A 26463-nucleotide genomic window follows, 5' to 3' on the forward strand; every position below is an offset into this window, starting at 1 on the left:
TTTATATTGTTTCTGACTTTTACTGCTCACTGCTGATCAATACACCATCACCAAGTTTAACTTTACAGAGAAGTCAGCAGTGTGTCACTCTTCTTTGTGTGTTTTTCAGCATCTTTCACTTGAATGAATCTTGGTATAAAATTATTTGACTTGTCTCAGATCAAATTAAAAGCTGTTACTGACAGTATTTGCTGAAAACAAAGGTTTCTTTGAATGTGTGGCTGACATGGTCGCTTTAAATTTGGTTCAACTTTTGCACTGTACATGCATATGAGCATCAACTCACAGTATAAATACGTAAATACAATCATGTCACTGTGTTTAGGGTTTTTAGCTGAAATTAAAAGAAAAGATGTGACTTTGGATGCCATAGTTGCAAATATGTTTTCTCCGCTAAATATGATGTTCTTTGCAACTCACTTACAGTGGACAGTTAGTTTTTATTGTCCACCTTTGATTTTGTTAGAACAGATTAGTAACTTTTATTTTCCTTTGTAGTTTGACTCACACTGTTTTAACATTAATGCTAACTTCTTTTGTTAATAAATGACTTCATTTAACCAAAAACATCTGGTTTTATGTTACCTACCTTTTCCCTCATGAGCTTGTTCGTAACATAAAGTGCGAAAAATTATAGTGTTGCAATTAAAATGGAAAGGTGTGAAACCACTGGGACAGAAAAGTAAATGCTTGTAAGTTTTTAAAAAATGTGACTAAATACAGGTGATATTTTGGACAGACAGAGGCACTAAAAATGTATTAGTTACCTTTGATTTTTATATTCTGTAGAAGAACCACTTGAGGAAGTCTTTGACTCTGAAGAGAACAAAACACACAACAAGAAATTAAACAATATTCAAGTAAAGGACAAAAACAGATAAGACAGACAGGCAGACATAGAAACAGTCTCTGACCTGACAGTCACTGCAGGGCAGATGGGACATCAATATTTCATTCCTGTAAACACAGAGATCTCATTATTTCACGTAAGGTAAATAGATGTAAGAATATAACAGGATATATGTTTTGGTTTGGGGCATTCATTTGTTTTATATTTACAAAAATGAAACTCTACAAATGACAAAGTACTTCAGTTATGTGGAACGGACAGAAGCAGTGGGTCACACTGAACTTGCCCATGATGCAACTTGTCTAACTCCTTTCTGTCACATGCTGTTTCTGTTTCTTGCACAAGGTGTTGGCTCAGTGGCGCATGGTTGGTGACAGTTGCTTTCTCAGGACTCAGGGACGATGTTGGAGCTCCTCTAGTGGGCAGAAAGAGCAAAAACCTCTGTCCCATTTCTGTGAAATCACGTGACGAGTCTGTTAAGTTTTGTTTTTGTGTTTGGGTGTGTCACACAGATCTGACATGACTTACAACTTTGGACACACAGCAGGAAGAAAACAAACAGGCAATAGATGTTACCTAAGTTGTCTTCCTTGTTTTGCCACAATCCTTCTGTGTTTATGAAAATACTCTGCAGAAAAACAAACATGAGCATCAGAAAAACTTCAGCGAAGAAAAGCCAAAAAGTTTATGCATTTGGCTTTGAATTTCCAGGAAAATCACTCTATAAATGAAAATGGCACATTTAGGAAACAAATATTGAAAATAAATAATTTGTCATACAACATAATGTGCTAAAATGTGTTAAAAGCACATAAATATGTGCGACCCAAGTATTGCTCTCTGGATATGGCAGTCATGAATATGAACTTTAAATTTAAAATAAATGTCTGTTAAAAATATCTTTGTGAATGGAGTGATGTTTGCTTATCTTTCTATAGGACTGTTATTTTAAAGACAGAGAGCCCCAGAGCCCCAGAACCTGCAGCTGGGTTTTCTGAAAATAAATAAATGAATAAAAAAAAATAAAAATAATTTAAAAAAATAAAATAAAAAACCTCCAAAATCACACCATTCGTCATAGCCAGTGATATATATTTTTTTTTAATAAAAAAAAAGTTAAACCCATCTGTGTATACACAGATGAAAGATGACCTGCATGACAGAAACGTGGCCATATCTTTGGTCGTGGCTCTGAAACGATGTTCCTGTCACACAGTTAGAGAGGCTCAAGGACAGCCGTCATGATCTTGTGATCAAAGTCAGCCTGGGATAAAATCCTTACAGTGTCAGAAATTTGGGATGAACATTTCACTGTGTAGCTGCTGCTATGACCAACATCTACTAACCAACCAGTGGAAATGTAGCGTGAAATGACGCACTGATCAACATCACAGCTTAATGCCAGTAGATGCGAATAAAAACTCTGAGCTCTTGTTGACAAATGGGTCTCTTGTTCACAGCCCCGACAGTGTCTAAATTCTCCTCCGCCTTTTCTACACTTGCCACTATAGCGAAGGCTCAATTTATATGTGTTTACATTTCTCTCTTACAAATACAGCTGTGTATTTGGATTGCGCATGCTGAAGACTTTTTGTTCTTGAGTACTGACATCGATTAGAGCCTACGATTCAGTAAACGTAGTCATTGTACAATCTGCATACATCTAACTTGATGTCATACCCAAGTCAATGAGGTTTATGTTGCACAGTGTAGCTGCACAACATTTAAAAGATTGCTAAAACCGCACAGTTTGTGGGAGAATTTAGTTTAGTTTAGTTTAGTTTAGTTTATTCAGTCATGACAACACCAAATATTGTACACAGTATTGACATTTCACACAAAATCACAAAATCATTAACTCAAGAATCATGTGTTGAATATTGACTGAAAAGGCATAGGCAGAAGCAGACTGCTTATTAAAGCCTATCCTATATTATCAACTTTTTGGTCCACCAACCTCCAGAAAAACAAAGAAGACACAACAACAGATAATTAATCACACTTATAAGCTTCAAAAATAGCTTTACAAACCATTTTCTTAAAAACCAAAAAAGAATGACATGTTTTTAAATTTATGTCGGCATCATTCCAGAATTTAACGCCTATAATGGAGACACATCTTCTTTTCATACCTTTTTTAGCTTTTTGTACAGTAAACTTGTAAACACCTCTAAGATTATAAGGACTGTCCTGAATTGAAAAGAACCTCTGTATTGAGTCAGGGAGCATTTTTGATTTTGCTCTGAACATAATTTGCATTATTTTATAATAAAACAGATCATTAAATTTCATAACATGAGAATTTAGAAAAAGTATTTCTGTGTGTGCATAATAGTCAGCATTATTGATGATACGTATAGCTCGTTTTTGCAATTTTACAATTGAATTTATGGTGGTTTTAAAGGTGGATCCCCACAATTCCACACAGTAAGACATATAGGGAACAATCAATGAGTAATAGATCAAATGCAAAGCCTTGGAATTCAACACATTTCTGGATTTATATAGGATTGCAAGTGATTTTGAGATTTTCCCTTTAATATACTCAATGTGTTGTTTCCATGTTAGCTTTTGATCAATGACAACCCCAAGGAATTTAGTCTCAGGGACTCTTTCAATGTCAATATTACAGATTTTTAATTTAACATTACAGTCAGAATTTGAAAGGATTGTTGTGCATTTCCCCCTTGTCACTCAGCGAGGCTCACAGAAAAATATTTATTGCACTGAGGAGGGTCATGACATATTTATTTGAAAAAAAAAAATCAGACCGCAGCTACCTCCCTATTCTAATAAAAAAAGAGCAGTCCCTACGTGGTAGATAAAAATAGAGGTGGTATGTGTGTGACTCTACTCTACATTCAAGACTGTTCACTGTTTCTCATGACCTTTTCTGACCTCTATTCTCGCAGACTGGATTTCACTCCTGAAAGTTTTCATCCTCACATGTCCACTTGCTTTTCACTAATGTCCCTTTTCCAAATTAGAGCAGTTCAGATGCACATTGAAAAAAGTTGTGCAAACGCTCTAAACCAGCGTGGTGATGGTAAATCTCAGTTGAATGACAGTTTTTGCAGTTTAATGGACCAAGGAAGGACACATAAAGGAAGTGGGACACGCTCAGGCAAACTCTCGCTGGATTATTGTGTGGAGGAGGGCGACATCTACCTGTAGAGCTGCAGAACGTCTCGATGCAAAGTTTAAACTGTTTCAGCGTTTTCCATAGACAGTCTATGGTGTTGCCATCAGTTTCTGGTAAAACGCTTTTCTCTGAGTTTTACAGACAATTTTATTTCCGAATATAACTTTACATTTGAGGTCACTCGACTTTTACTGAGTTGCATTTATTTTGGAAGCATGACCGGAACTTGTTTTCTTTTTTTCTGGCTGACTTGACGGACTCGTACGTGAAAGTGAAACTATTATGAACCCGGAGTTGAAGGGGAAAACCTACAACCTTATTTCGACTGTCGCTTGTTGCAGCAGCAAAGAGTGAAGACTCTACAGTCATGACGAACTTCTCTACAATCTACAAATTGTCCCTGGTTGCTGTTATTTGCTACATTAAAGGTGAGGTTTTTGTCGATTTTGAAAAGTGTATGTCGACATTGTTGCTCTACTGCTGGTATAGTACAAGACACCGTCTACATTAATGCATATGCAGTGCAGGCTACTTGTAGCCCGGATGCTGGTTGTTTCGTGTAAATACTTGATATTAGTGCGCATATCAGTCATTTGCAGCAAACGTTGAAAGTATTAATTAAGTTATTTTGTATATAAAATCATTCGGGAGTCATTGGTAATTTCAGAAAAATCCAATCATAACAAAACGGATGACTAAGTATTATAATTTGACAGTTGAGGCTCACAGTGTGCAGAGCGAGTTCAAATGTAGCTCAAGATTTCAGGCTATTAAATATTGTTAATAAGTAATTAATCGTAAAACATACACGCCAAATTTAACACAAGATCCAGTCACATCATATACTGTCTAAAGTAATCTTCTATACATTGTACGCTATTCGTTTAGATAAGATCCAACTAAATTACGGTGGATTTCTAAAGGGAGTTTGGTGTGTAGCTCAAATAAAGTGGCGCACCCTCGTGGCCGAAACTCTACCGATACTGTGGAAACGACGAGAAATAAATCCAAAAAACAAATATAAACATTAGAATGCAGACATAGAAAACTTAAATGAGAACATAGCGTGTACTTTTTTTATACCTTTTATACCTACAATTTACTGCCCATTTTGTCAGTATTTAAAGTACAAACACTGACATCGAAAAAACAGGAGGATAATAATGAAAGTAAGACTAAAAAGTACTTCAGTCATCACAATTTATTTTCTCCCTGAGGAGAATCAAAGTTTTACTTTCATTTTTTTGTCTGTCAGGGTTTAATTCCTGCAATGCCTCACTGCTTGCCATAATTCCTTATGTAATTTGTATTTCCTATGACATTAATTATTGTAACTAGAGTCAATTAATTCAGTCATATGTTTCCAAAGGATAATGGGCACACAAAAATAAGATTAATTGATAAATATTAGTAGAGTTGCTACTGAAGAATATAACATGCAATGGGCTATAATATCAGAATAATACTACTATGCTCCAGTTCACAATGTTTTTTTCAAATTCATTGTTTATTTCCTGTAAAATCTATTGTCTAAAGCCTGCAGCAGCAGCTGTCCAGTGTTGGAGTGCTGGTTCGTGCAGGAGAAAGCAGGTCGAGGAGGAGGTTTAACTGCAGCTACGAGCCAGGAAAAATCTCTGCTTCACATCAGAACAGACGCACACAGCCACGCCGCAGAGCCCCAACGGACTCCATCTGACATCAACCCCGACAGGGTCTACTTTGTTACCGGTTAGTGTAAAGTGACACACTAAACAGGATGTGTAAACGCACATTTATCTAGATGTGTGTTTGAGAGTGAGTGTGCATTGTGCTCTCTGTGTGTACAAGTTGTAGTTCACACACACACACACACACACACACACACACACAAACACATACATATGTATAAACTGAATTGTGAGTGATTGTCCCTGCCTCCAGTCTTCTCCCTGCAGAATGAAACACATTGTATAAGTGGCAATTAATTTATATGACAGGCACATATTTGCCAAACAAAGAAACTTGTTAAAGGTCAATAAGTTATATTTTTGAACAATAGTACAATTTTGAAAGCTTCTTGACTTTTAATCAAGAATTTCCAGGTTTTGTTGGTATAAAGGGGTTCGTGGTTTAAGTGTAGCCACACCTGCCTGAGACCAGCTTGTTGCACAGTAAAATAAATACAGAAAAGAAAATCACAATCAGAGTGCATAAATACCTGAGCAGCGAATACAGCTGAATGGTGTTTAACATGTCTAAAATTCATTAGTCTAGCTGACATTTCTGGAGACCTTTTGGTGTGTTTTTAAATTTTAATTTAGACTCAGTAATTTTATCCAGATTCTTAAAGTTTGCAATCACCAATTCTGTTTTTGTAGTCTCCAAACTAGACTGAATTAGCATTTTTTAAACTTAATTATTGGAATCACTGAGATGTGAACAGTGGTTCAAATGTCTCTATCTGTGCTTATTCTTTACTTTCTTCATAGTTGTTTTTTTCTGCCTATTTACTAATTTAGAATTGTTATAGTCATTTATTAAATGTCTCTCTGTTTAATATTGCATTATAGTGAGGTTCTTTTGCCTCATTTCTTCATTAATTTCAGCCTTGAATTTGTCAGCCATAAGAAAAATAATATAATTTCAGTTATTCAAATCATCTTAAGCAGACATAATATTGATCTTTCCACCATCTTCATCATTGGATCAAGCTTTCATTCCAGTTCTTTCACTTATAAGTAAAACGAGCATCCATGATCTACTTATACCATAACAATGATTTCACGCCCCCCCCCGGCTCCTCTGTCCTCAGACCCGGCTGCCACTCTGTGCCACCGCTCCCTGAACCCTCCCAGAGGCTCTGTAAACAAGCCCCAGTGTGAGATTAACCCCTTCCTGCCGCAGCCCTCCACCCTCAAATGGGTCGCTCCCCTCACAGACTCCGCCCTAAGCCCCATATACCTGCAAGCTGACTGGTTTTCAACTGCCACTCTGGGCCTCAACGAAGAGCTGGCCGTTTCCACCATCATGCGTGCGCCTACAGCAACCAAAGAGCACGATGGTAATGATTTATGACACAGACGACCAAAAGATGATTCACCCACAACATGACTGCTACTATTCAGAGATCTATAATGAAGATAATCAAAAGTTTAAAAAAGTTTACCTCGTCATATGTGACTCTCCTCCTCTCTATCTGTCTCCAGTGATCCTGAGTGTGACCAGTAAAACCGTCTCGGTGAAGTCCAGACTGGGGGAACCAGTGCTGCTGGACTGCGGCTTCTGGGCTGACCCGTCCTCGCCTCTATCTGGGTCGGGTTTTGCCGTAGAGTGGCGCTACCAGTTTAGAGGCGACGGGCGATTAGTTCTGGCCTACGACGGCAAGACGGACCGCCTGGCTGATACGCAAGAGGAAGGGGCCACGCTGGACATTGAGAGTTTGCACGCAAAAGGAAATGCGTCTCTGATCCTGCAGGAGGCTAAAGTGCGTCACTCTGGGATGTATATTTGTACGGTGTATCTGCCGTACCTCGTGGCTCAGGTGTCCATGGAGCTTGAAATTGTAGGTGAGGGAAAATGTTTTAAGACAAACCACATGCTTTAAAATCCATTATCTAACACTGGACCTCTGCTCAAGTCGGGGGAATTTGGCATTCACCCACAGTCACATTTAGCCCCTATTTTTCGGTAATTGCTGTCAAACAACACTGAAATACACAATTACTACGTTATAGCACATAGTAGGCTCCCAGATTTAATTTGGAACCAGATTATCATTATTATTAACCCATTCAGATGCCCTGTTCATTCCAACTGACATACCTTTTCTAGGATGTCTAAATCAGTGATAATCGTCATCCGACTCCATCCATATGTGATGATGTCTATAAGCCAATCAGAGTGTTTCACATCACCTAAAGTTGACTGCAGTGGAGCCATTCCCCCTTTTTTAACAAGCATGGCCGAATATGAGGAAAGGAGGCATATCGAGGCATGTTTCAGCCTATAAATCTTATTTTCAAAGTACATCATTTGTGTTAAAACAAAGTAAACAAGAGAACTAATATTACTTATACATGTCAAAATATCGTATGAAAGACTTAAAGCTTTTAGTTTGGATTTTTTTCAAAAATGTGCATTGTAGTAGAGAAAACGTAACCGGGGAAATACATTTGAAATGGGGAAATACTGTTCTGACTTAATTTTCTAATTATACAACCATCTTACAATGCATCTAAGTGATTATGTCCACAAAATATTCTTCCCTGGAGGTTTTCCACATTCTGTTATCTGGAAATACTTTAGAAATTGAGGATATTTTGAGTCACACTGACAGAAATGAAAATCTATATATATGTAATTTGTTTTAAAGCATCACTCTATATTATTGCAGTGAATCAGCTATTCATGAAAAAATAAATAGTCACTCACATTATTTTGTTGAAAAAAGGTCTGTTAAGACTACTTATCATCATTTTCACGATTTCTGTGTTGAGATTCCTCGTATATTGGAATGGACAGGAAAAAAAAAAAGTATGATTAATGAGGTCATTTAGGGTAGAAAATTTTTTTCTGTGTTTGGATCATAATTGGGTTCTGAACGTGTTGACTTTTTCTTACAGTCTTTTCTTTTTTTCCCTCTATTCTTTTCCTCCTCTACCCAGAACCCCCATCCCTGTCCATCCACCCGTCCCCTCTGCCTCTCGCTGTCCCCGGCCAGACTTTGACCGTCCAGTGTGAGGCGTCTGGCTTTGCCCCCCTCTCCCTGGAACTGAGCTGGGAGTTTAAAGGCGCAGATGGGAAGACCAGGCCTCTGGGATCGGGCAGCGTAACGGGCCACAGGCAGGCCTGGGATGGAACATACAGCCAGAGCTCCCGACTGGAGCTCGACACAACTAATCTGGACCTGGGCAAAGGAGGGGAGGTCACCTGTGTGGCCGTCCATGTTGGAGGCACACAGCGGGCCAGCGCGACCCTCAGTGTCATCGGTAATGTGGGATACGTTTGTTGTTTAAGACATTTATCTAGTTCTAGTTCTGAGGTTATAGACAAGACAGAGATTTTTTTTCTTAAAATGTTTTAAAATGTCTTAAAATCTTTGAAATCAAACTTACATGGAAAGATGTTTATTTTTAATGTTTTTTTTTTTATTCTGTCTTTACAGGGTTCAGTACTCCCTCCATTGAGGACTCAATGGCAATGGTTGGTGTAGCACTTGTGCTCTATGGTCTTATCAAATTTGTTTCTTGGACCTTCACCAGCTCAGGTAAGAATCCAGGAAAATGCTCTGAATACTAAAAGTAATAATAATTTTGTGTGTTTTTTTGTTTACTTTACATTGTCTGTGCCCATTTATTAATTTAAAACTGCACAGACGATGACCATTTTACCATTTGCATATAATAACAGACTTAAAAAAACATACTGATATTACCTGGACCAAATTTAATTGAATGATGTGCCTTGAACACTTATGCTATTAAAGAAAACATATTATTATTTGTTTTAATTTCTGTGCCTTTTGTGTTGTATTTCACTGTATATAGGCTCAGATGATGCTGGTCAACAAGATAAGGTAATGTTACTTTTTTTATATACTGATACACAACATTTATAATTCTGAATGTGTTTACATAAAGGTACTACTTGTGCACTTCTGTTTCATGACCCTGGAGATGCTCCGGGGTGTTTTGCATATCTCCTGAATAATTATTTTTCATTTCTTCCTCTTATAGAAAGACAAGTAAAGAAGAATGAAGTGAACTGCTTTGGAAGTTAAATACTGAACCTGCAAACCTGTCTGTGTTGAAATCTTGGATGGGGTTCAGTAATGATGATTCCCCTGTTCAGAGAGTTATGTCATTTTTTTAAAGCTAGCAAAGTGGTCAGTTTGTGGAAACTACTTTTATTTAATTTTTTTTTTTACAGATCCAGAGAAGCTTGCTTGCACCAGTTTTTTTTTTTTTTTTTTTTTACACCGTTCTGCTAAGGTTTTGGCGACAATTTTCTGAAAAGGCTTTGTGTCTTAACATATGTTGTGATATTTCTTTAACTAGTCACCTTCAAGCGACATAGCTGTTCTAAGATATTGACCTCTGCTTGTTTGCATGCTGTATCTTGTCACGAACACTGGAAAAGTGTCAGAAACTTGGAGGAATTTTGAGATCCTAATGTGTTTATGTTAATGCTTCCATACAATGTAGAAAGACATGATAATAGTTCCTGAGAATGTTTAATGGCCAAAAACTGCTATGCTGAAAGGATTGGAGATGAGCCTGAGTGTGTGTGTGTGTGTGTGTGTGTGTGTGTGTGTGTGTGTGTGTGTGTGTGTAAGTGTGTATTTGTTTTTTTTGTACGTCTTTAAGAAAATATATAGCTAAAAAACTTTTTTTTAAATGATCAAGGACTCTCTTAACCCACAAATTGAATCCTAACTAATGTAAATACAGAGAATATAATATGCATGTATTCTGACTATTTTGTCATACCTGTAAGTGGATTTGACCATCAAATTAATTTGTAAATTTGACATCAGCTTCACAGGTTGGTTAAAAAACATACATGTAAACAACAATACATACAAACAATAACATGCACATTTCAGACAACAATAGTGGACATGGTTGTGGCATGAATGGTGTTACAAATGTGGCAAAGTTATTTCATTTGGAATGAAATACTTTTTGTAAATGTTGTTAGTTGCTGCAAAGGCTCTGTAATATCTTCCTTAGAGCAGTTTTCTAAATTCTTAAATTTGGGATGAAAAAATCAGTTTGTCAAGCTTTTTGTTTCTCTTGCGTTTTATTAGTAGTACTCCGATCTGGTGTGGGTAGGAATGATGCTCTAAAAAGCCTGGGTTAATGCAAAATTTAAGTTATATGTGAAGGAAATGGTACAAACAGATCACATAGTTCTACTGAAGGGACAATTCAAAGTGTGTGTCAGAATTTAATAGGTATTTGAAGTGAAATAAACACATTTCTTACAACATCCTGCCTCCAGTCTTCCTGTTTATGAATATTCATCAAACATGCTGGTATGCCATGTTGTCTGAAAATAACTTTAAAATACACACATGCAGTACTTTTTCTTTCAGGAAAAAGAAAATGTACTTTCCTAGATTTAAGTAGCGTATATAGAAGTGTTTCTACAGACTCTTTGTGGTGTTTTATATTAATTGTCAAGTCAGTAGGGATAAAAATGTTAATACATAAAAAAACAACATTAAGAATGATCAGACTGTAACATTTAGGAGTATTAACAAAAGTAGTTACTACACTGGTATACACATAGTGTCTGATAATCATACCAAGCAAATTCAAGATAGCATTGTTGAGAAAGAGTGACTTCCGTAGTCCTTTTCAGAATAAAACTACATGGTGAACGTTATGTTCTGGAGTAATTCCTAACAGAAAATATGTTAGAGCCTGAATAAACAGACATTATACAAAGTAATGAAATACTACATATAAGACAATTACTTAGTCCTACGTCCTTGTCCGATATTCTTGATTTATGTCTTTATTGTTAAATAGTAATTAAGTAATTATTAAATGTAGGCAAACTATGAAAAGCTGTCAGATATTACAAAAAAACTTCAATGTGCTATTTTTTAAATATAGAAATAAAAATTGTTTCGACGTATTTGACATGCATGACATTATTTTCAAATGCAAAATAGCTGTCATAAGTTTTTTCTAATTAATTTATTTAATTTTCAGTATATTTGATATCCAAATTATGATTCTTTGGTCATCTAATGTTTTTTTTGGCAGAGCCCAGAGCCCAGAGCCCTTTATGAGGGTTATTGGCTCTTTAAGAGGGTTAGAGCTATTCTAGTGCACTCGCTCAGCCAACACAAATAGTTCAGCAATCACTGGAAGTGAACGCTGCTGCAAAACACAAAACTTTTGCATGAAATCACACATGATAATAAGCAGGACAGCTTCTTGGTATAAAGTAAAATAATCTGTGTTTCCAGTGAAGTAAGTCTGTTAACTGTAGCTGACTGTTGTATTTTTTGTGTCTCTTGACTTACCGAGGCGAGTAGGAAGGATCCTTACCTGCCTTAGAGTCCCTGTCAAATATCCCCATGACCGGTTTAAAAGGGTCCTCGTCTCAGCACCACATTTGTCTTGAAGCACCATGCAGAGGTTAGCCAGCTAGCTATGCTGAAGCAGCTAAGCTAAAAACAAAGGCGCTGAAACGGCGCTGAAACTGCTCCAAACGTCCACAGAAAAGTCCTCACAGGCTTGTTGAAGAACACCGCTGCCACCATAGTAACCAAGCGTCCTGGGTTCGCCTAACTGGGCAACTAATAAATCAATAAACACCACAAAAGACGGTCTAACAGCTCCGATTCTGTCCTTTTGTTTTCCTTAACCAAAACACCCACACATGCAATGAGGCCCAGAAAGAGAGGAAGTTCCCCCCACAACTTTTTTTTTTGTTTCCTGCCATATGGCAACTCAAGAGGGACACACAGAGCAGTCTGCAATAAGGGCAGATAACTACCGACCGTTAATGTAGGCCTAATTAACAGTTTGTAACAGCCGTAAAGCGGAGTGATACATGAAGAGTTAAAAGTCCCAGTGCTGTTGTACTGTATATCAGCACTTATAAAACGCTGCCCAACGGGAGAAAATCACCCAATGGCTAACGACATTACTGACCGTGAAGCATCTCTTAACCAATCAGAAGCGTCGGTGCTCACTTGCCTGGTTGAGCGGGTACACTTTCGACAAAGACTCCTTAATACATCCGTGGTCAACGGCAGAAGCGAAGTTAACGAGCTTGTTTTGGTAAACAGAAAGTCGGTGGGATCTGAAATGATGTTTTAAATGGTGTCGCGGATTTGTTTTTAATTTAAACTAAGCCATAAAAAACAACGACAACATGCGGGCGTTTCTGCCTCGCTGTTTTCTCACTTAGCTCACTTACTTGGTCACAATGCTAACTAGCTAGCTAATGCTAACGTTAGCTTACGCACACATAACATTTTAATACAGCGTGGTGGATATTATCCTCTTTAATCTTCACGTCAAACGGCTCGTAAACAAGAGATCGGTAAGTGTGAGTTGGGAAGTTTATTTAATGATCATAGCTTTGATTTAATCCGCCATCTGTAATGTACTGTGCCATCAAGCTTATCTCACGTCGCTTTTTAGTTTCACTTATTGTTGACAGTCGTAGTTTTCTTAAATTATGTAACGCTAATGATAAATGGCCTCTTTGCTTGCCAGTGAATTACTATGTGTTAATACAGGGTGTAACTTGTGTAGGATGTATAGGAACTCTTGGTTTAGGGCATTGGCAGTACTGTTACTCAGCACATTTTCTACTTATACTCTATATATACTTTGCTATATTCTACTTTACACTTTCATTCACAAATCCAATATTTTTCTTTTTACTCCACCTTATTTATCTGACAGTCACCAGCAGTCACATGATCATATATAGTCATCAGTGCTCAAAATTCAAAAAGTGTAGTTTTTCACTTACAACCTATTTGCTTTGGTAATTGGCTGCATAAATTGCATATACTGTAATCATATTCATATTCATACAAATATATATAAGTCAAAGTGACACCCAAGAACTTAAATATAGAATAGCAAAAATGTAGTAAAATGCAAAGACACGTTTAAAAACTACTATAACATAACAAATATAATGTAGCTGTTTCAGAATAATATGCACAGTTCTGCACACAGTGCGTAAAAATATCAAGCAGGGGATGTGCAGAACCTATCTGCAGAGTATATATGTGCACAGTGTGCAAAGATAAGAGGTGTTCGTTAACATGACACACATGAACAGCATCTGTTGGGGGTGGGATATAAGGGTCCATATCAGTGGGGGTCCCAGGCCTTGTTGAAGAGGCCCACTGCAGCCAAGGGGGGGTCTTAAGTGAGGTCAGGGTTTCAAATTACATCACACAATTGGGGTACAACACATGGGCAGTGAAAATTGGTCTGCAGTTGCTGAAAGGTTCAATAGCTATCACACTATTGTGGAACGAAAAAGTCTGTAATATTTGGGATGTCTAGATCAAGTTGTTTTGCCCCGATCCAAGTAATCTGATATTGAGTATCTGTGGATACCTAGTCCTGATCTGACACTTGTATTTCCCTGAATAATACAGCTGCACAATGCACACTTAAAGTAATGTTAAAGTTATTAAAACCAGTCCAGTGTGTATGTTTGACCGTTTAACAGCTCTGCAGCTCAAAACATGAAGAAATATCTATATCCAAACAGTTAGTAAGTTTTTTTATCTTAGTTTTATAAAAATAATAAAGTAAAAGAAGTAAAATTTCTTTATAATTTCTCCACTTAGTGCAGTATTAATATAAAAGCACAGAACGCTATAAATGAGTAATTTAATCACAATTCCACTTCAAAGGTGTTATAGCTAAACTTCGTTCCCAGTCACAACAAATAAAAATCAGTCACAATTCTGCTTATTACAGCATTCAAGTCAAATTAGTTCACTAAAAAAAAAAAAATCAGTTCCACTTAAAGTGGTGTGTCAGCTAAAGTTGAAAATGAAAAAAAAAATCAGTTCCTACTTATGGGAGTAAAAGCATTATACTAAAACATGAATATCTGACTCAAATTGTACTCTGGGTTTACGACACTTCTGTGACGGCGGACGTAAACAAAGGATCAATGAAAAATGTGTTGAACGGGTCCGATACCGAGCCGATTGGGACATTCCTACCATAAATAAATGCTTTCTTAATGTAAACACTCTTGTAAATCTGCATCCATCAATTTGAGTGAACCTAAAAGTTTTGTCAGGCAGAGCACACCTAAGGAGGCTAAAAAAAAGGCACACCCAAAGAGCACCTGAACAGACACTGTCCCTTTATCCCTAGAGCTGTCAGCTGTAACACACCAACATCGCAGCTCCAGGTACAGTGCGCGTGTGACATACCCCAATCTCGCATGGGGTCAAGAGCATGACTCAGCCTCTTTGGAGCAGCCTTGACTGCAGTCAGGAAGAAATTGTTTTTGTGGCGTGAGTTTTTGGTCCTGATGGACCGCAGCCTGCTGCCAGAAGGCGGGTGTGGCAAAGACCCTGTGTCTGGGCTGGAAGAGGTCATCCACTGTCTTTACTGCCTGCCCCAGGGTCCGGGAAGTGTTCAGGTCCTGGAGGGATGGCAGATTGCTGTTATTACTGTTATTAAATCTACCACATCCCTCTCATCCCATCAGACACACACATTCATATTTCTTGATCTTCAATTTCCTACGGCTTGTTTGACATCCCGTTGTGTTTCCTAACAGCAGAAATTACCAGCATTTCGGATGGCGGTGGCTTCCGCCTCAATGACGGATAAGATCATAGTCCTTGATGATGATGATGAAGAGGAGAGTCCTCAACCCTCCTGTTCTGCCACCACCTCGCCCTCTCAGCATCGAGCCAAAAATGTCTTGTCACTCAGAGCTCAGCAGTCTGCCCCGACCCACATTACCCAGTCACCTTTTGCCTCGGCGAAGAAGGAGATGCACGTTCTGCAGGCAGAGAATCAGAGGTTGTTCATCGAGGTGAGCATACATTAAGAGGCACAAACTGACTGCTTTATCTTATTCCAGCGTGCTGATTCCTTCTCACTGTTCAGTGCATTGATCTTTGTACCCAGCACCTTACTCCATAAAATTTTTGACCATAACCAAACATCCATCATAATTATTTACCAAAGTGTCTGAATTATATTGACATTACATTGGAACTGGGTGTGAACTGGAAAAACCTGTTGCTGTATGTGCACTTACTTTTTCTTTCCCTGCGTCCCTCCTCTGTCACCATGCCTCCTCATCCTTCATGTTTTCTTTTCCACTTCCTCCAAGTTTGTGGCGCACTGCTCCCCTCTCACCCAGGACTGCCCCGAGGTCTTAACCTTCCTCAAAACCAAGCATACCAAGGCCTGCCCTGACTATCTCTCATCCGTGGAGTTCAGGAACACCTTGGGACGCTGTTTGACTCATGCTCAGGCCAACCGTTCCAAAACCTTTGTCTTCATTAATGAACTGTGCACTGCACTCAGGCAGCATGCGGCCAAGAAGAGGCTGAGCCTCACCAAGGTTGATCCTGGGTCTTCTACCTCAACATCAAGCTCTTCCCAGTTTACCTCTGTTATGGTCAAAGGAGAAGACAAGACTAAAGTTAAGACTGATGACAAAGAGGAACGGGCGAAACCCACCGCGGAGGATGAGCAACCTTCCACCTCAGGGCTGCAGGAGAGCAATAATGAGGAGGAACAGCAGGCAGAGAGGAAGGCAAAGAGGGCATCCAGGAAACAGGTTAGTGTCAAACACTGCTATGCCAGACAGGTGTGGCTGATAATGACCTTTAAATAATTCAGCTGTTGATTCTAATAGTTAAAAATGTTATTTTTGGGGCGCCCAGTAGCTGAATTGGTGAAGCAGGCACCTCATATACAAAGGTTATGTCCTTGCTGCAACGGCTAAAGGTTCGATTCCAACCCGTGGCCCTTTGCTGCATATCATTCCCTCTCTGTCCCCCTTTCACTCTGAAGCCGTCCTGTCATAATAAAGGCAAAAAATAAACATGTTAATGTAACAAATGTACACAATAACGATTTAAATGAAATAAATAAATAAAATATAATAAAAAAGAAAAATGTTATTTGTAGAGCAAATAATCCTTGTATGCAAAAATAACAGAGTTAATGAAAAAAATCATAATTGGGTGGATAATAAGGCTTAAGGAAAGGTTAAAGTCATCTTTAAATTAGGGTAGTAGTTTGTAAGTATAAGTATGTTCTTATTTCAGTCAGCTCACTGCAGTAAATGGGCTTATGATGGATTTTTTTTTATGGCCGCATAAAAGCATTATAATCAGATTTTCATCAGTTTAATCTAATGCAATAATGCTAATAGTACCTTGCTAATGTGTAATGTTACCTGTTTTTACTTGTTAGTTTAGAAGCCCATTAGCCATTCATAACTTATTCTTCTGCGGCCTTTTTCCTTTCATTCCTTACACACACCTTAGACTACAGGCACAGGTTTATACACATAAACTTATCAGCAGCCGTTCTTGTAGGCAAACACACCTGACTCATAGCTGTTCTCAATTTTTTTCAGATAGCGTACCTGGAGAACCTGTTAAAGGTGTACAACGACGAGATCCGCCGCCTGCAGCAGGCCGAGCTGAGTTTAGACGACCTGGAAAATGAGGAATCTTTATACATCCAGGAACACAAGCTCAAACGCAAGGTCAGGCTGTAGTGTGATGCAGCGTCGGGCTCCACTGATCATAAACGCCTCTGAAAACTGTAAAATAAATAAATAAATACAATTACATGATGTTGTGTGACAGCTAGTCATTTTCTGCGTTCTTCTTCTCCTCCAGATGATGAAGATTTATGAAAAGCTGTGTGAACTGAAGAGCTGCAACACACTAACAGGCCGAGTCATCGAGCAGAGGATCCGCTACAGTGGGACTCGTTATCCTGAGATCAACAGGAGGGTGAGCTGTTTTTTGCTTGCTTAAACGGTTTTAGAGTTCTGGTAATAAAATAGTAGCAAAAACATTAAAATTTTGTTATTAACGCCTGATGATCCGCCTTGAATGCAAGGTACTTGCATGGTACAGTATGGGTTAATGAGGTTTTGTGGTCAGTGAAACGTATTAAAAACATGAAAAAAGCAAGGAACGTAGAGTTTTTGGAATTTTTGGCATCGACTTGGTACCAAAGTATGAGTGCTCGTGGCACCCTTAGCACTGACCTCGTACCCTCTCGGGTATATCTTGAGGCTATCCCCGGCTCCCTGACATCTACTTTGTTGGTCCTTGGGTGTAAAATCATTACAGCTAACCTCGATCTTGTATTAACAGTGTTATTGTTAGTATGAGCAGATTTTGACTACTATAAATTTACATCAAATAGCGCATGAAAGCGTGGTGTGCCAAATGTAATAGTTAAAAGCTGTTGTATGAGAAAACGGTGATATAACAATGCGTCAGGTGTCGGGCTTTGGACTGTGAGGGAGCTGTTTGATTTGGTGGGTGTATCTACTCCTGATCCAGTGTCCTCTGTCCCTTCCTCCTGTCAGATCGAGCGTTTCATCAACAGCCCTGAAGCTCACAGGAACCCTCCGGATTACCAAGACATCCTCCAGCAGGTGCTGCGTGCCAGTGAGCGCCACAATCTGGGCCTGAGTCGAAATAGGCTGAACCAGATCGCCAAGGAGGCTTTCAGGGAGACCGGGAGCAGCCTGCAGGAGAGACGTCACCTGGACCTCGTGTACAATTTCGGCTCGTGGCTCACTGACCCCTACAAGCCTGGTAATGCTTCGGGCAGGGACGTTATTTCTTCTGTCTGCTGTGACAGACGGACATTACAGAATGTATTGAGTTATCAACACAAATGTGCTGTGAAGACATCACTAAAAAAACTTTAATTTGGTTTGCACTAAAAAGAATTATGTGCATAGTGTTTGAATGATGACGTGATTTGACGTGATTTGTACTGTATAAAAATCGACCACGTTTATAAATTTTAAAGCTCTTAATAAAAGCAGTAACGAGCGTGAAGCTCCCATGTTGCATTGCTATTGTGTGCTTGAAGCTTACGTATCTAACGCTCATTGATTGACCCCTCTATTTTGTGTCCTTGCTTGTTCCTCTGTTCGTTTTTTTTTTTACCTAATTGCTCCTCTTTCTTCTCCTTCGCCTTGTAGCCACAGACCCGGCTCTGACAGACTCCTCACTGCTGAGGAAGCTTCGGTCGAACAGAGAAGTGGCTCTGTCCCGTCTGGATGAGGTCATCTCCAAATTCTCCATCGAACAAGAGGACAATGAGGACCAGGAGAGGGCCAAACGGCTGGAGAGAGACAAGCAGAAAGAGGTGAGAGCGTCTGGGGAAGGACAGTCATCACAGGCGTCCTCTTTTACTGATTCACATGCTGTTGGTTTCTTATTTGTGTATGATACTAACGCCATATGGATGAAGTTTGTACAAACGTTGGTTTGCTCCTTAAAGCAGCCTCTTTTTCCCGTTTGTTTCCTTTTTTAACCTTGACTTCCCCTTTCTCTGTCTATTTGTGTCTGACCCTCACACATCTTATTTTCAGGCCAACAAGTCAGAAAATGAAGAGGAGAAAAAAAAGGTCAACGGGATAGCAGAGGAAGAAGAAGAGGAGGAGGAGGATGACGATGAAGACGATGAATCATCAGACCCGGACATCGAGGAAGAGATCCAGGCCAGCACTCAGCAGGATGGACCAGGTTAGAGCAGAGAGATTCATTCAACAGGCAACTTATCGAGCCAGGTCTGCAGTAAAACGTGATTTATGTCATTAAATGCAGCTCGACTGGGAGACAGATATTATTAACCCTGAAGGACTTTTAGGCGCATTTTACACGCTTGTCATTCTTCATTTTTTGTTAATTTTGTTTGTGTTCATGCATGCGGCAGAAATTTTGGCAAGATTGTGTATTTTTGTTAAATCCTGGAATTTCCAGCTTAGCGCCTACAAAAGTCTTAGAAAGAACGGGTGGACAAAATTGTAACATTCATACTGCAAAAAAAAAAACTGAAACCATTGAAACCTATTCAGACCGCAATTTTCGATTTCCCAGCCTTCATAACATGAAAACATTAATTGTAATTTTTCTGGGTGTCATTCTAGGCTTTTTGTCATTTTTATTATTTTCCACCCGGTAATCTACTGAGTGGCTGGTAGATTTTCAACTCTTCTCTTCACTTCACAGCGACAGGTGGACAAAAAGGTTAATTTCTAACCTTGACGTAATGATAAATTAAAGCAAAAACCTTTTTTCTTTCCACTTTAAGAATGTCTTAATCAAAACGTTTCCATTAGAAATGAATATTTCACGGGCGTCTCCGTATTTTCATTATGAGGGTGCAGTTTCTCTCACTTAATCGTTAAAATTCTGAGTGAGAGATGATGAGAAAAGATTTCAGTGCATTGAATTTCACTCTTTCTATAGACGAGGACGACAACGAGGAAGATGACGGGAATGAAGCGGAACCAGCAAGTGATGATGTCAACAAGGAGGACCAGCTGGATCAGTTGTCAAGAAGCGTTTCCGCAGGGGAGGAAGAAAGCGGGAAAGATGAGGACGAGGAGCCCGTCACAAGTGGATTCAGTCCGCTCTCGAACGAAACCAAGTCCCAGATCTCTCCGCTGTCTGACGTCCCCTCCCCTCGACAGAGCCCCAGCCAATCAGAGCCCATGCAGACTGATGACCAGACAGCGTTGTCTAATGGTAACCATGCAGGATTAGAGGAGCACGTGGATTCCTCAAATCAAGTTTCAGTCGTGCTGGTCAGCACCAGTATAGTCACTGAGGACCTCACCACTCCGGCAGCAGCCAATGGGGTGTCTCTGCCCCTGTCGCCAGTGGTCATTATAGAAAATCTTGACACGCATGCTACCACCGGCACGTCGCCGCCGCCCAGCATCAGAGCCACGAGGAGTCAGAAGAGGAAGAGGGAGGACACTTCACCAGAGAAGTCCCGAAATACAAAGCACATCCTCATCCATGACAGGTACTGTAAGTTGATTTGAAAAAGATTAGGGCTGCACGACATCGAGAAAAGATATGACATCAACAGGGTTCCCCCAGGTCCTTAAAAAGTCTTAGGAGGCGATGAATTTATTAATATAAAAATAAGGCCTTAATTGGTATTAAAAGTCAGTTTTTCAGAAGTCTTAAAAATGCTCGGCACGGCAAGTATCAACTAACGTTGCATCGTAAAATCTTTAAATAAATGGTAGCATCTAGTTTTTTAAAATAATTATTTATACATATTATTTTTAATATTAATATTAATGAAAAAATATTTATTTTAATTAATATTAATTTTATTAATATTTATTTATTTAATTTAAAAAAATCAAAGGAGAATCTATCCTGGTCTATTTTTTTTGCTGGACTGAAAACTGAAAAAAAAAATTTTTGGTTACTGTAAAATTTGTCTTAAATTTCATTCCTGGTAACATTTAACAGTCTTAAATCTAACTTGCCTTAAGCTGTGGGAACCATGATAAATCTATTAGATATTGTGGGGGTTATATTAGTAATAAAATTAACAAACATAAACTTAATTCACTCAGAGTAGGTATCAGTCTATTTTAGTGGACTCAGTTTTCAGGTGTTGGTATATTGGCAATGTTAAATTGACTGTATTTTAAGGGTTTTGGTGTAGCCAGCAGATATCAGATTTTTTTCAACTTATGTAAACTTAACTTTGTACTACTTTGTACTTACTAGTCATGGAAAAGTGGTTTATGACGAACATGCGTAGTCATCGTTTTTCCAAAAGTACTTATATGATATTTTAGTGAACTGCAACTAACCAACTGCTACTTATTCAAGAGCAAAACACTCAACAATTTACTGACATGCACACATCTGTATTTTTTGATTTACTAACACCAATTTATGGAGTTTTTACACTCTTCTTATTTTCACTGGAACCATTAAACTTGGCCTGTGAGAGTGTACTCGTACTTGAAATAAAGTTTGTTTGAATCAGTCTGAACTAGGGTTGCAAATTATAAGCACTTTCCTTAATAAGTTATTAGTAAAATTAGTATTATTAGTAAAATCAACAATTAATTGACTGAAAAATGTTGCTTATTTCAAACAAAACCAATCGCCTTTTTTCCTCCATCAGAGCTCACAGCAACATACTGCACATACTTTGACAGCTTTGCATATCCTGTCGATTAATCACGTGTTCGGTTAAATTCTTAATGACTGATTAATCACTTGTTGATTCATCGTTATCATCCATAGTCTGAAATTTCATAGTTAAGAAATTGCAAATCCAGTTGAAGATGCCACTTCTGATGTTCTGTTTTAGGCCCAGGCTCAGACGTAAGCCCTTGTACACTTATATTAGTAATAATACTTTGCTCTGGATTCATTTATTAGAGAAGTTTTTTAATCATTCTCTATGTTTTCTTTTTCCTCTGCCTCTTTGCTCCTCTCTGGATTTATTTCAATGCTCCATCTCACCCATTGCTCCTCCGCAGTGAGGCTGACATCCCTCTGGATATGGGTGTTTACAGCTGCAGTTCTCCGCAGCCCGTAGAGTCAACCCGAGCAGACACTCCAACCCATGAAATGGTCAGCAGCTCGCACTCGACTCCGCCTCCCAAGAAAAACAAGGTGGGTGCACACAGAGAGACGGGAATTCATAGACAATCGTAGTGATGTTTAAAAACGTCGATCACAGTTACATTCCTAGAATAACAGAATTTTTTTTGAGGTGTGCAGATCATGAAAATCTAATCGTGCCATTGTTTGTGTTTCCAGGTCAACGTGGCCACCCAGTGTGACCCCGATGAAATCATTGTGCTATCGGACTCCGAGTGACCTCTCACCTTTGAACTCTTGCTTTAACGCAAGATTCTTCCTCATCTCAAACGGATTCTGGGAGAGGTTTCTTGAAAATAAGCGTTTCTAAGGAGCGCTTTGTCTGCTAGCTTGTAAGAAGAGGGAAGATGTGATCTGCACAGCCATTTGTGGCTTTTGAGGACGGGGAACACGATGATTCTGGTACCTCACTAGATTACATTTAAGCAAGACAACATACGTGTTTCTGTTATAGACTAAAATAAAATAATTGCAACCTAACATTTGAAAGGAAGCTGTTTAATCAGGATGGGTTTTTTTTTGTTTTTTTGGAAAATCATGGAGTCCCGTCTTCTGCCGTGTGCACCAGAGAATACAGCTGTCATTTTTTTCTAAGCGGAGAGACATTGGCCGTCTTCTCTCCCTTTTTTATGGTTAAAGTAATCTGAACCACGCAGATTTATACTGTTCTGAACACAGAGCTAAAAAACGTTTTTCTTGTTATAATATCCCGCATTTTAAACTTTTGTTTGTGTGGTTTAGTTAAGAAACCAGTGCCTGATATCATGAACTGAGCAGCCGGACACATGGTACAAACGGGGAGTTTTGTTTTCACAGACGGTTGACTGGCGAGGACTTTAACGCACCGCCGGTTTGTTTACATTTTTATATTTCAATTGCGTTTTTTTCTCCCACTTTTGAGCATGGGTAGAGGTGGTTTTGAACAAAAGGAATTTTGAGAGGATTGTTTTACTTGCAGTTTCTGGTGTGCATTGAATAAGTGAGCTGTGTGGTGGTTTGTACTTAATTGTTAACGACATGTGGACTGCAGAAGTGACAGTGGACACTGACATATTTTAAATGTTTCCTCGTTGTTTTCCCTCTAAAAATATTTCTATTTTCAGGTTTATAATAAAGTAAGTTGCTATTTTTATTTATGTCCGCTGCAGGATCACTGAATAGTTTTCAGATAGCTTCTGGTGTGAATGATGATAAGGCTTATACATAAATATTTGAAGGATAAAGCCGGCAATATTCTATATTGTTCTTGTCAACAAATCCCATGACCAAAACTACAGATGAATTGGTACTTTGAGTTCTTATAAATAAATCTTATGCCTCTGTTTCCCAGCAATGAGTCCTAAAACACGGAAATGAGTTAATATTTTAGCACTCCCTGGTCTTAAAGTCCATGTGTTTTTAATGGATTGTTATTTTGATGCCTGAAATAAGGTCTGTGGTTAACACAAGAGTAAGAGACTTTCAAATTTTGTGTTTCTCCATAAAGTACGCCAGTAAATACCCCACCCATGAAGTTGAAAATATATAAAATAATATAAAAATAAGGTCTTAATTGCTATTAAATTGTCTCAAATCAATATTTCCGAAGTCTTCAAAATGCAGAGACGTAAGATTTTATAATTAGCAAAATCTTAAAATAATAATTTACAGAATGCTTATTGTGTTACCGTCACCATAAAGTCATGTTTTCTATTGCATTAAATATTTGGGAAAAATTATCCCCATACCTAAATAATACATGTGAATATTTGGGGTTTTTTTGTTTTCGTTTTAGTTTTGTAAAATTGGTCTCACATTTAATTCTGAGTAGCAGTAAAAAAAAAAAAAAAAAAGTCTTAGAAAGCCTTAATTCCCACTTGCCTGAAGCATCACACCGAACACGGCTTTACAGGCGTTTGGTGGCGACGATGAAATCATATCTCTGTGGTGTAGTTAGTTTATAGCCGAATGCTAGATTTTACTTCTCGTGATTGCATTTAGACTTAAAAAAAAATCATAAAAGTAGTTCATTTGTTACGATTATCTTGCCGAACGCAACGTCTAAACATTATAAACTTATTTTTTTTGCCACAGCTTATTTTGTAATAGTCAATACCAATTTAAAAATCCTGTTGGTTTATGTTTAAGAAAACCAGCATCGCTAATTTACAAACGAAAAAAACCCAAAAACCTTAATCCCTGCAGTTCTCCATTATTGTCCACAAACTATTAAAGAGACATTAATGAGCCACACTGTTGCACTGGGTCTTTCTCATGATAATAAACATGGACTAGCGTAGTTTAATGAGTCCTTATGCTCCTGCTGCTGGAAATACTCACTAGAGCATCAAAGGTGTATTTGTTTGCAACTGAAAATAGTCCCTAAAAATGCACCATTTTCTCCTCGAGTAAAGTGTGCTTAAAAACTATTGTATATTTTTTTAGAAAATTATTGAGCTGTAGGAAAAGAAAGTAGAGAGATGAACTAACACACTGCTGGTTTTGGCGTTTATGTGGGATTTGTTGACATGAAACTTCATCCTTTAAGTCGCTGTTACACTAAATTTTTCCTCGTGATTCTGATATATCTCAAAGAAATGCAGCGTAAAAAGGATAAGTTCTACCTGCGCCTCTGCCTGGCCCTGATAAAGACATTTATACAGCTGCTCCTCACAGCTAATGCGCAAATCAAAACCAATCACACTAGTATTTTTCTGTCTTTTATTTTAGCCAAACTTCGCTCAGTTAAATATCCTAAACATTTAAGTTTAATGACAAAATTAAAATAAAAATTCTGACACACCGACAATTTACTTTCAAACAAATAATCATTATTTTTCAGTGCAGCTTTTGCATTTTTTGTTTCCTCCTGAATATTCAGCTACATTCTGAAAAATACGTCCCTGCCGTATTTAGAATTAATTTAAAACAGTATTTTTATTATGAGTTAAAATCAGTGTTGCACTTCAGTTTGTTTTTAGTATTATTATTATTATTATTATTTTAAGCTGCACGTACTGCGTTCTTTTTTCTAACTACTGGTCTGGCTGGTCTCTTTGAACCAGAGCATTAGTTTGTTGATGAAAGTGTTTTGGTGAAATTCCTCTTTTTTTTGTCCTGACTATGATTGCTGTTTTTTTTTTTTGTTTTTTTTTTCCAGAATCCAATTTTTATTAAACTTTATCATAGATTAAAATGATATTTTGGGATAAACAGTCTTTCCAAAGTTAGCACAATGCAGATCTGGAATGTAGTTGACGTAGCTTCGATCTGTCGGGCCTCATTTATGCAGAGGGGTGATCCATCATTCACTGTGAATTTTTCCTTTTTCAGTTTTGATAAATAAATGATATGTTTTATATATACACCCTCTGTGCTGATCTTACTTGTTCTTGAACTAAATATATTCAACCACTGAGTACATTCGTACTGCATGATACTAAATACATGAAACTGTATTCTACAAATGCTGCAGATTATTTTTTAGTGGTTATATTTAGTTAAAAGTTAAAATTTGCTGTTAAAGTAATTCCCTGGCTGCTATAATAATAATAATAATAATAATGATAATAATAATAATGATAATGATAATAATAATAATAATAATAATAATAATTAATTAAGAAGCTTTATTTGTATAGCACTTATTTAAACAACATTACAAAGTGCAAAGGATATATAAAGAAATATGCAATACGATAATGGTGCAGAGATATAGAGAGAGCAGATTTGGAGGTCTATATTGTTCATTTTTGTGTCATAATTTAAGTATTTTAAGATACACACATTTCCAAATATTATACTGTTAAATTTAGAGATTTTAAGGTGATATAATGATATCATATTCTAATTAAGTTTTTACACTTTTTCAAGTTTAACACTGTGCAGGACACATGCTGCTGAGGTTTTACAGCTTTTAAGTATCAGAAACTGTTAACTATTGTAATGTGCAGTTGCAGTTTTAAAAGTTAACTGTCTAAAATGTAAACTTCTGGTCCTCCACTTAAAGTTGAAGTCTGTGTTTCTGGAGGAAGATTAATATTTGAACATGGTGCAGACTGGACTCGTCTCAACTAAAACACCAATTAATTGCCATAAATGTTACACACGGGACCTTTAAACTTTATTTGCAGTTGCAGCTATGAATGCACCAACACTGACTTAATTCATTGCAACAGGATGATACGACTGACCTGCAAAAACGCAAAATAATAAAAAATAATCAAAGTTACTAGATATTTTAGTGTTTCCAGAGTCATTGCCATTATCATAGCAGGTCACTGGTGTTTTTAATGTCCTCAGTGAGTCCTGCACAGTGAGGTATTAAAGCAAGATCACACTTCA

At 37.9% G+C, this 26463-nt stretch overlaps 2 protein-coding genes and 2 long non-coding RNA genes across 5 annotated transcripts; 2 read left to right on the plus strand and 2 right to left on the minus strand.

Annotated features, from left to right (window-relative positions):
* Nucleotides 1–306: 306 nt before the first annotated feature.
* On the minus strand, nt 307–12608 carry LOC148186681 (uncharacterized). Of its 2 annotated transcripts, none has more exons than XR_015779587.1 (4): nt 12035–12608; nt 1427–1478; nt 915–1265; nt 307–816 (listed from the first exon to the last, which is right to left on the minus strand). It is a non-coding gene; the product is annotated as an uncharacterized LOC148186681 (long non-coding RNA). The 2 variants fall into 2 exon arrangements; XR_015779586.1 differs by having other exon boundaries at nt 915–1302.
* LOC121958236 (tapasin) lies at nt 4244–10961 on the plus strand. Its single transcript, XM_042507116.2, has 8 exons — nt 4244–4420; nt 5529–5720; nt 6784–7032; nt 7178–7537; nt 8636–8959; nt 9136–9237; nt 9518–9546; nt 9707–10961. The coding sequence occupies exons 1-8, from the start codon at nt 4360–4362 to the stop codon at nt 9716–9718; spliced, it is 1329 nt and encodes a 442-aa protein (XP_042363050.1). The 5' UTR covers nt 4244–4359; the 3' UTR covers nt 9719–10961.
* A 1630-nt stretch (nt 12609–14238) lies between the features above and the next one.
* LOC148186682 (uncharacterized) lies at nt 14239–22135 on the minus strand. Its single transcript, XR_015779585.1, has 6 exons — nt 22000–22135; nt 18655–18832; nt 17100–17279; nt 16414–16524; nt 15756–16113; nt 14239–15494 (listed from the first exon to the last, which is right to left on the minus strand). It is a non-coding gene; the product is annotated as an uncharacterized LOC148186682 (long non-coding RNA).
* Nucleotides 15288–25486, plus strand: daxx (death-domain associated protein). The gene is made up of 10 exons (XM_042506250.2): nt 15288–15527; nt 15831–16283; nt 17091–17222; nt 17359–17475; nt 18063–18294; nt 18690–18856; nt 19083–19236; nt 19963–20524; nt 22017–22152; nt 22300–25486. Exons 1-10 carry the CDS (start codon nt 15288–15290, stop codon nt 22357–22359), a joined length of 2253 nt encoding a protein of 750 aa, XP_042362184.2. The 3' UTR covers nt 22360–25486.
* Nucleotides 25487–26463: the final 977 nt, after the last annotated feature.

Source organism: Plectropomus leopardus, chromosome 17, assembly GCF_026936395.1.
Source record: "Plectropomus leopardus strain MGB_pleo_1.0 chromosome 17, ASM2693639v1, whole genome shotgun sequence".
NCBI lineage: Eukaryota > Metazoa > Chordata > Actinopteri > Perciformes > Serranidae > Plectropomus > Plectropomus leopardus.

Excerpts from the sequence above, each read along its gene's own strand:
- LOC121958236 (XM_042507116.2), top strand. The coding sequence starts at position 4,360 with ATGACGAACTTCTCTACAATCTACAAATTGTCCCTGGTTGCTGTTATT. Across the intron at positions 7,033-7,177 it reads AGCAACCAAAGAGCACGATG|TGATCCTGAGTGTGACCAGT; the intron begins GTAATGATTTAT and ends ATCTGTCTCCAG. Across the intron at positions 8,960-9,135 it reads CGCGACCCTCAGTGTCATCG|GGTTCAGTACTCCCTCCATT; the intron begins GTAATGTGGGAT and ends CTGTCTTTACAG.
- daxx (XM_042506250.2), top strand. The coding sequence starts at position 15,288 with ATGGCGGTGGCTTCCGCCTCAATGACGGATAAGATCATAGTCCTTGAT. Across the intron at positions 15,528-15,830 it reads ATCAGAGGTTGTTCATCGAG|TTTGTGGCGCACTGCTCCCC; the intron begins GTGAGCATACAT and ends ACTTCCTCCAAG. Across the intron at positions 19,237-19,962 it reads CACTCAGCAGGATGGACCAG|ACGAGGACGACAACGAGGAA; the intron begins GTTAGAGCAGAG and ends CTCTTTCTATAG.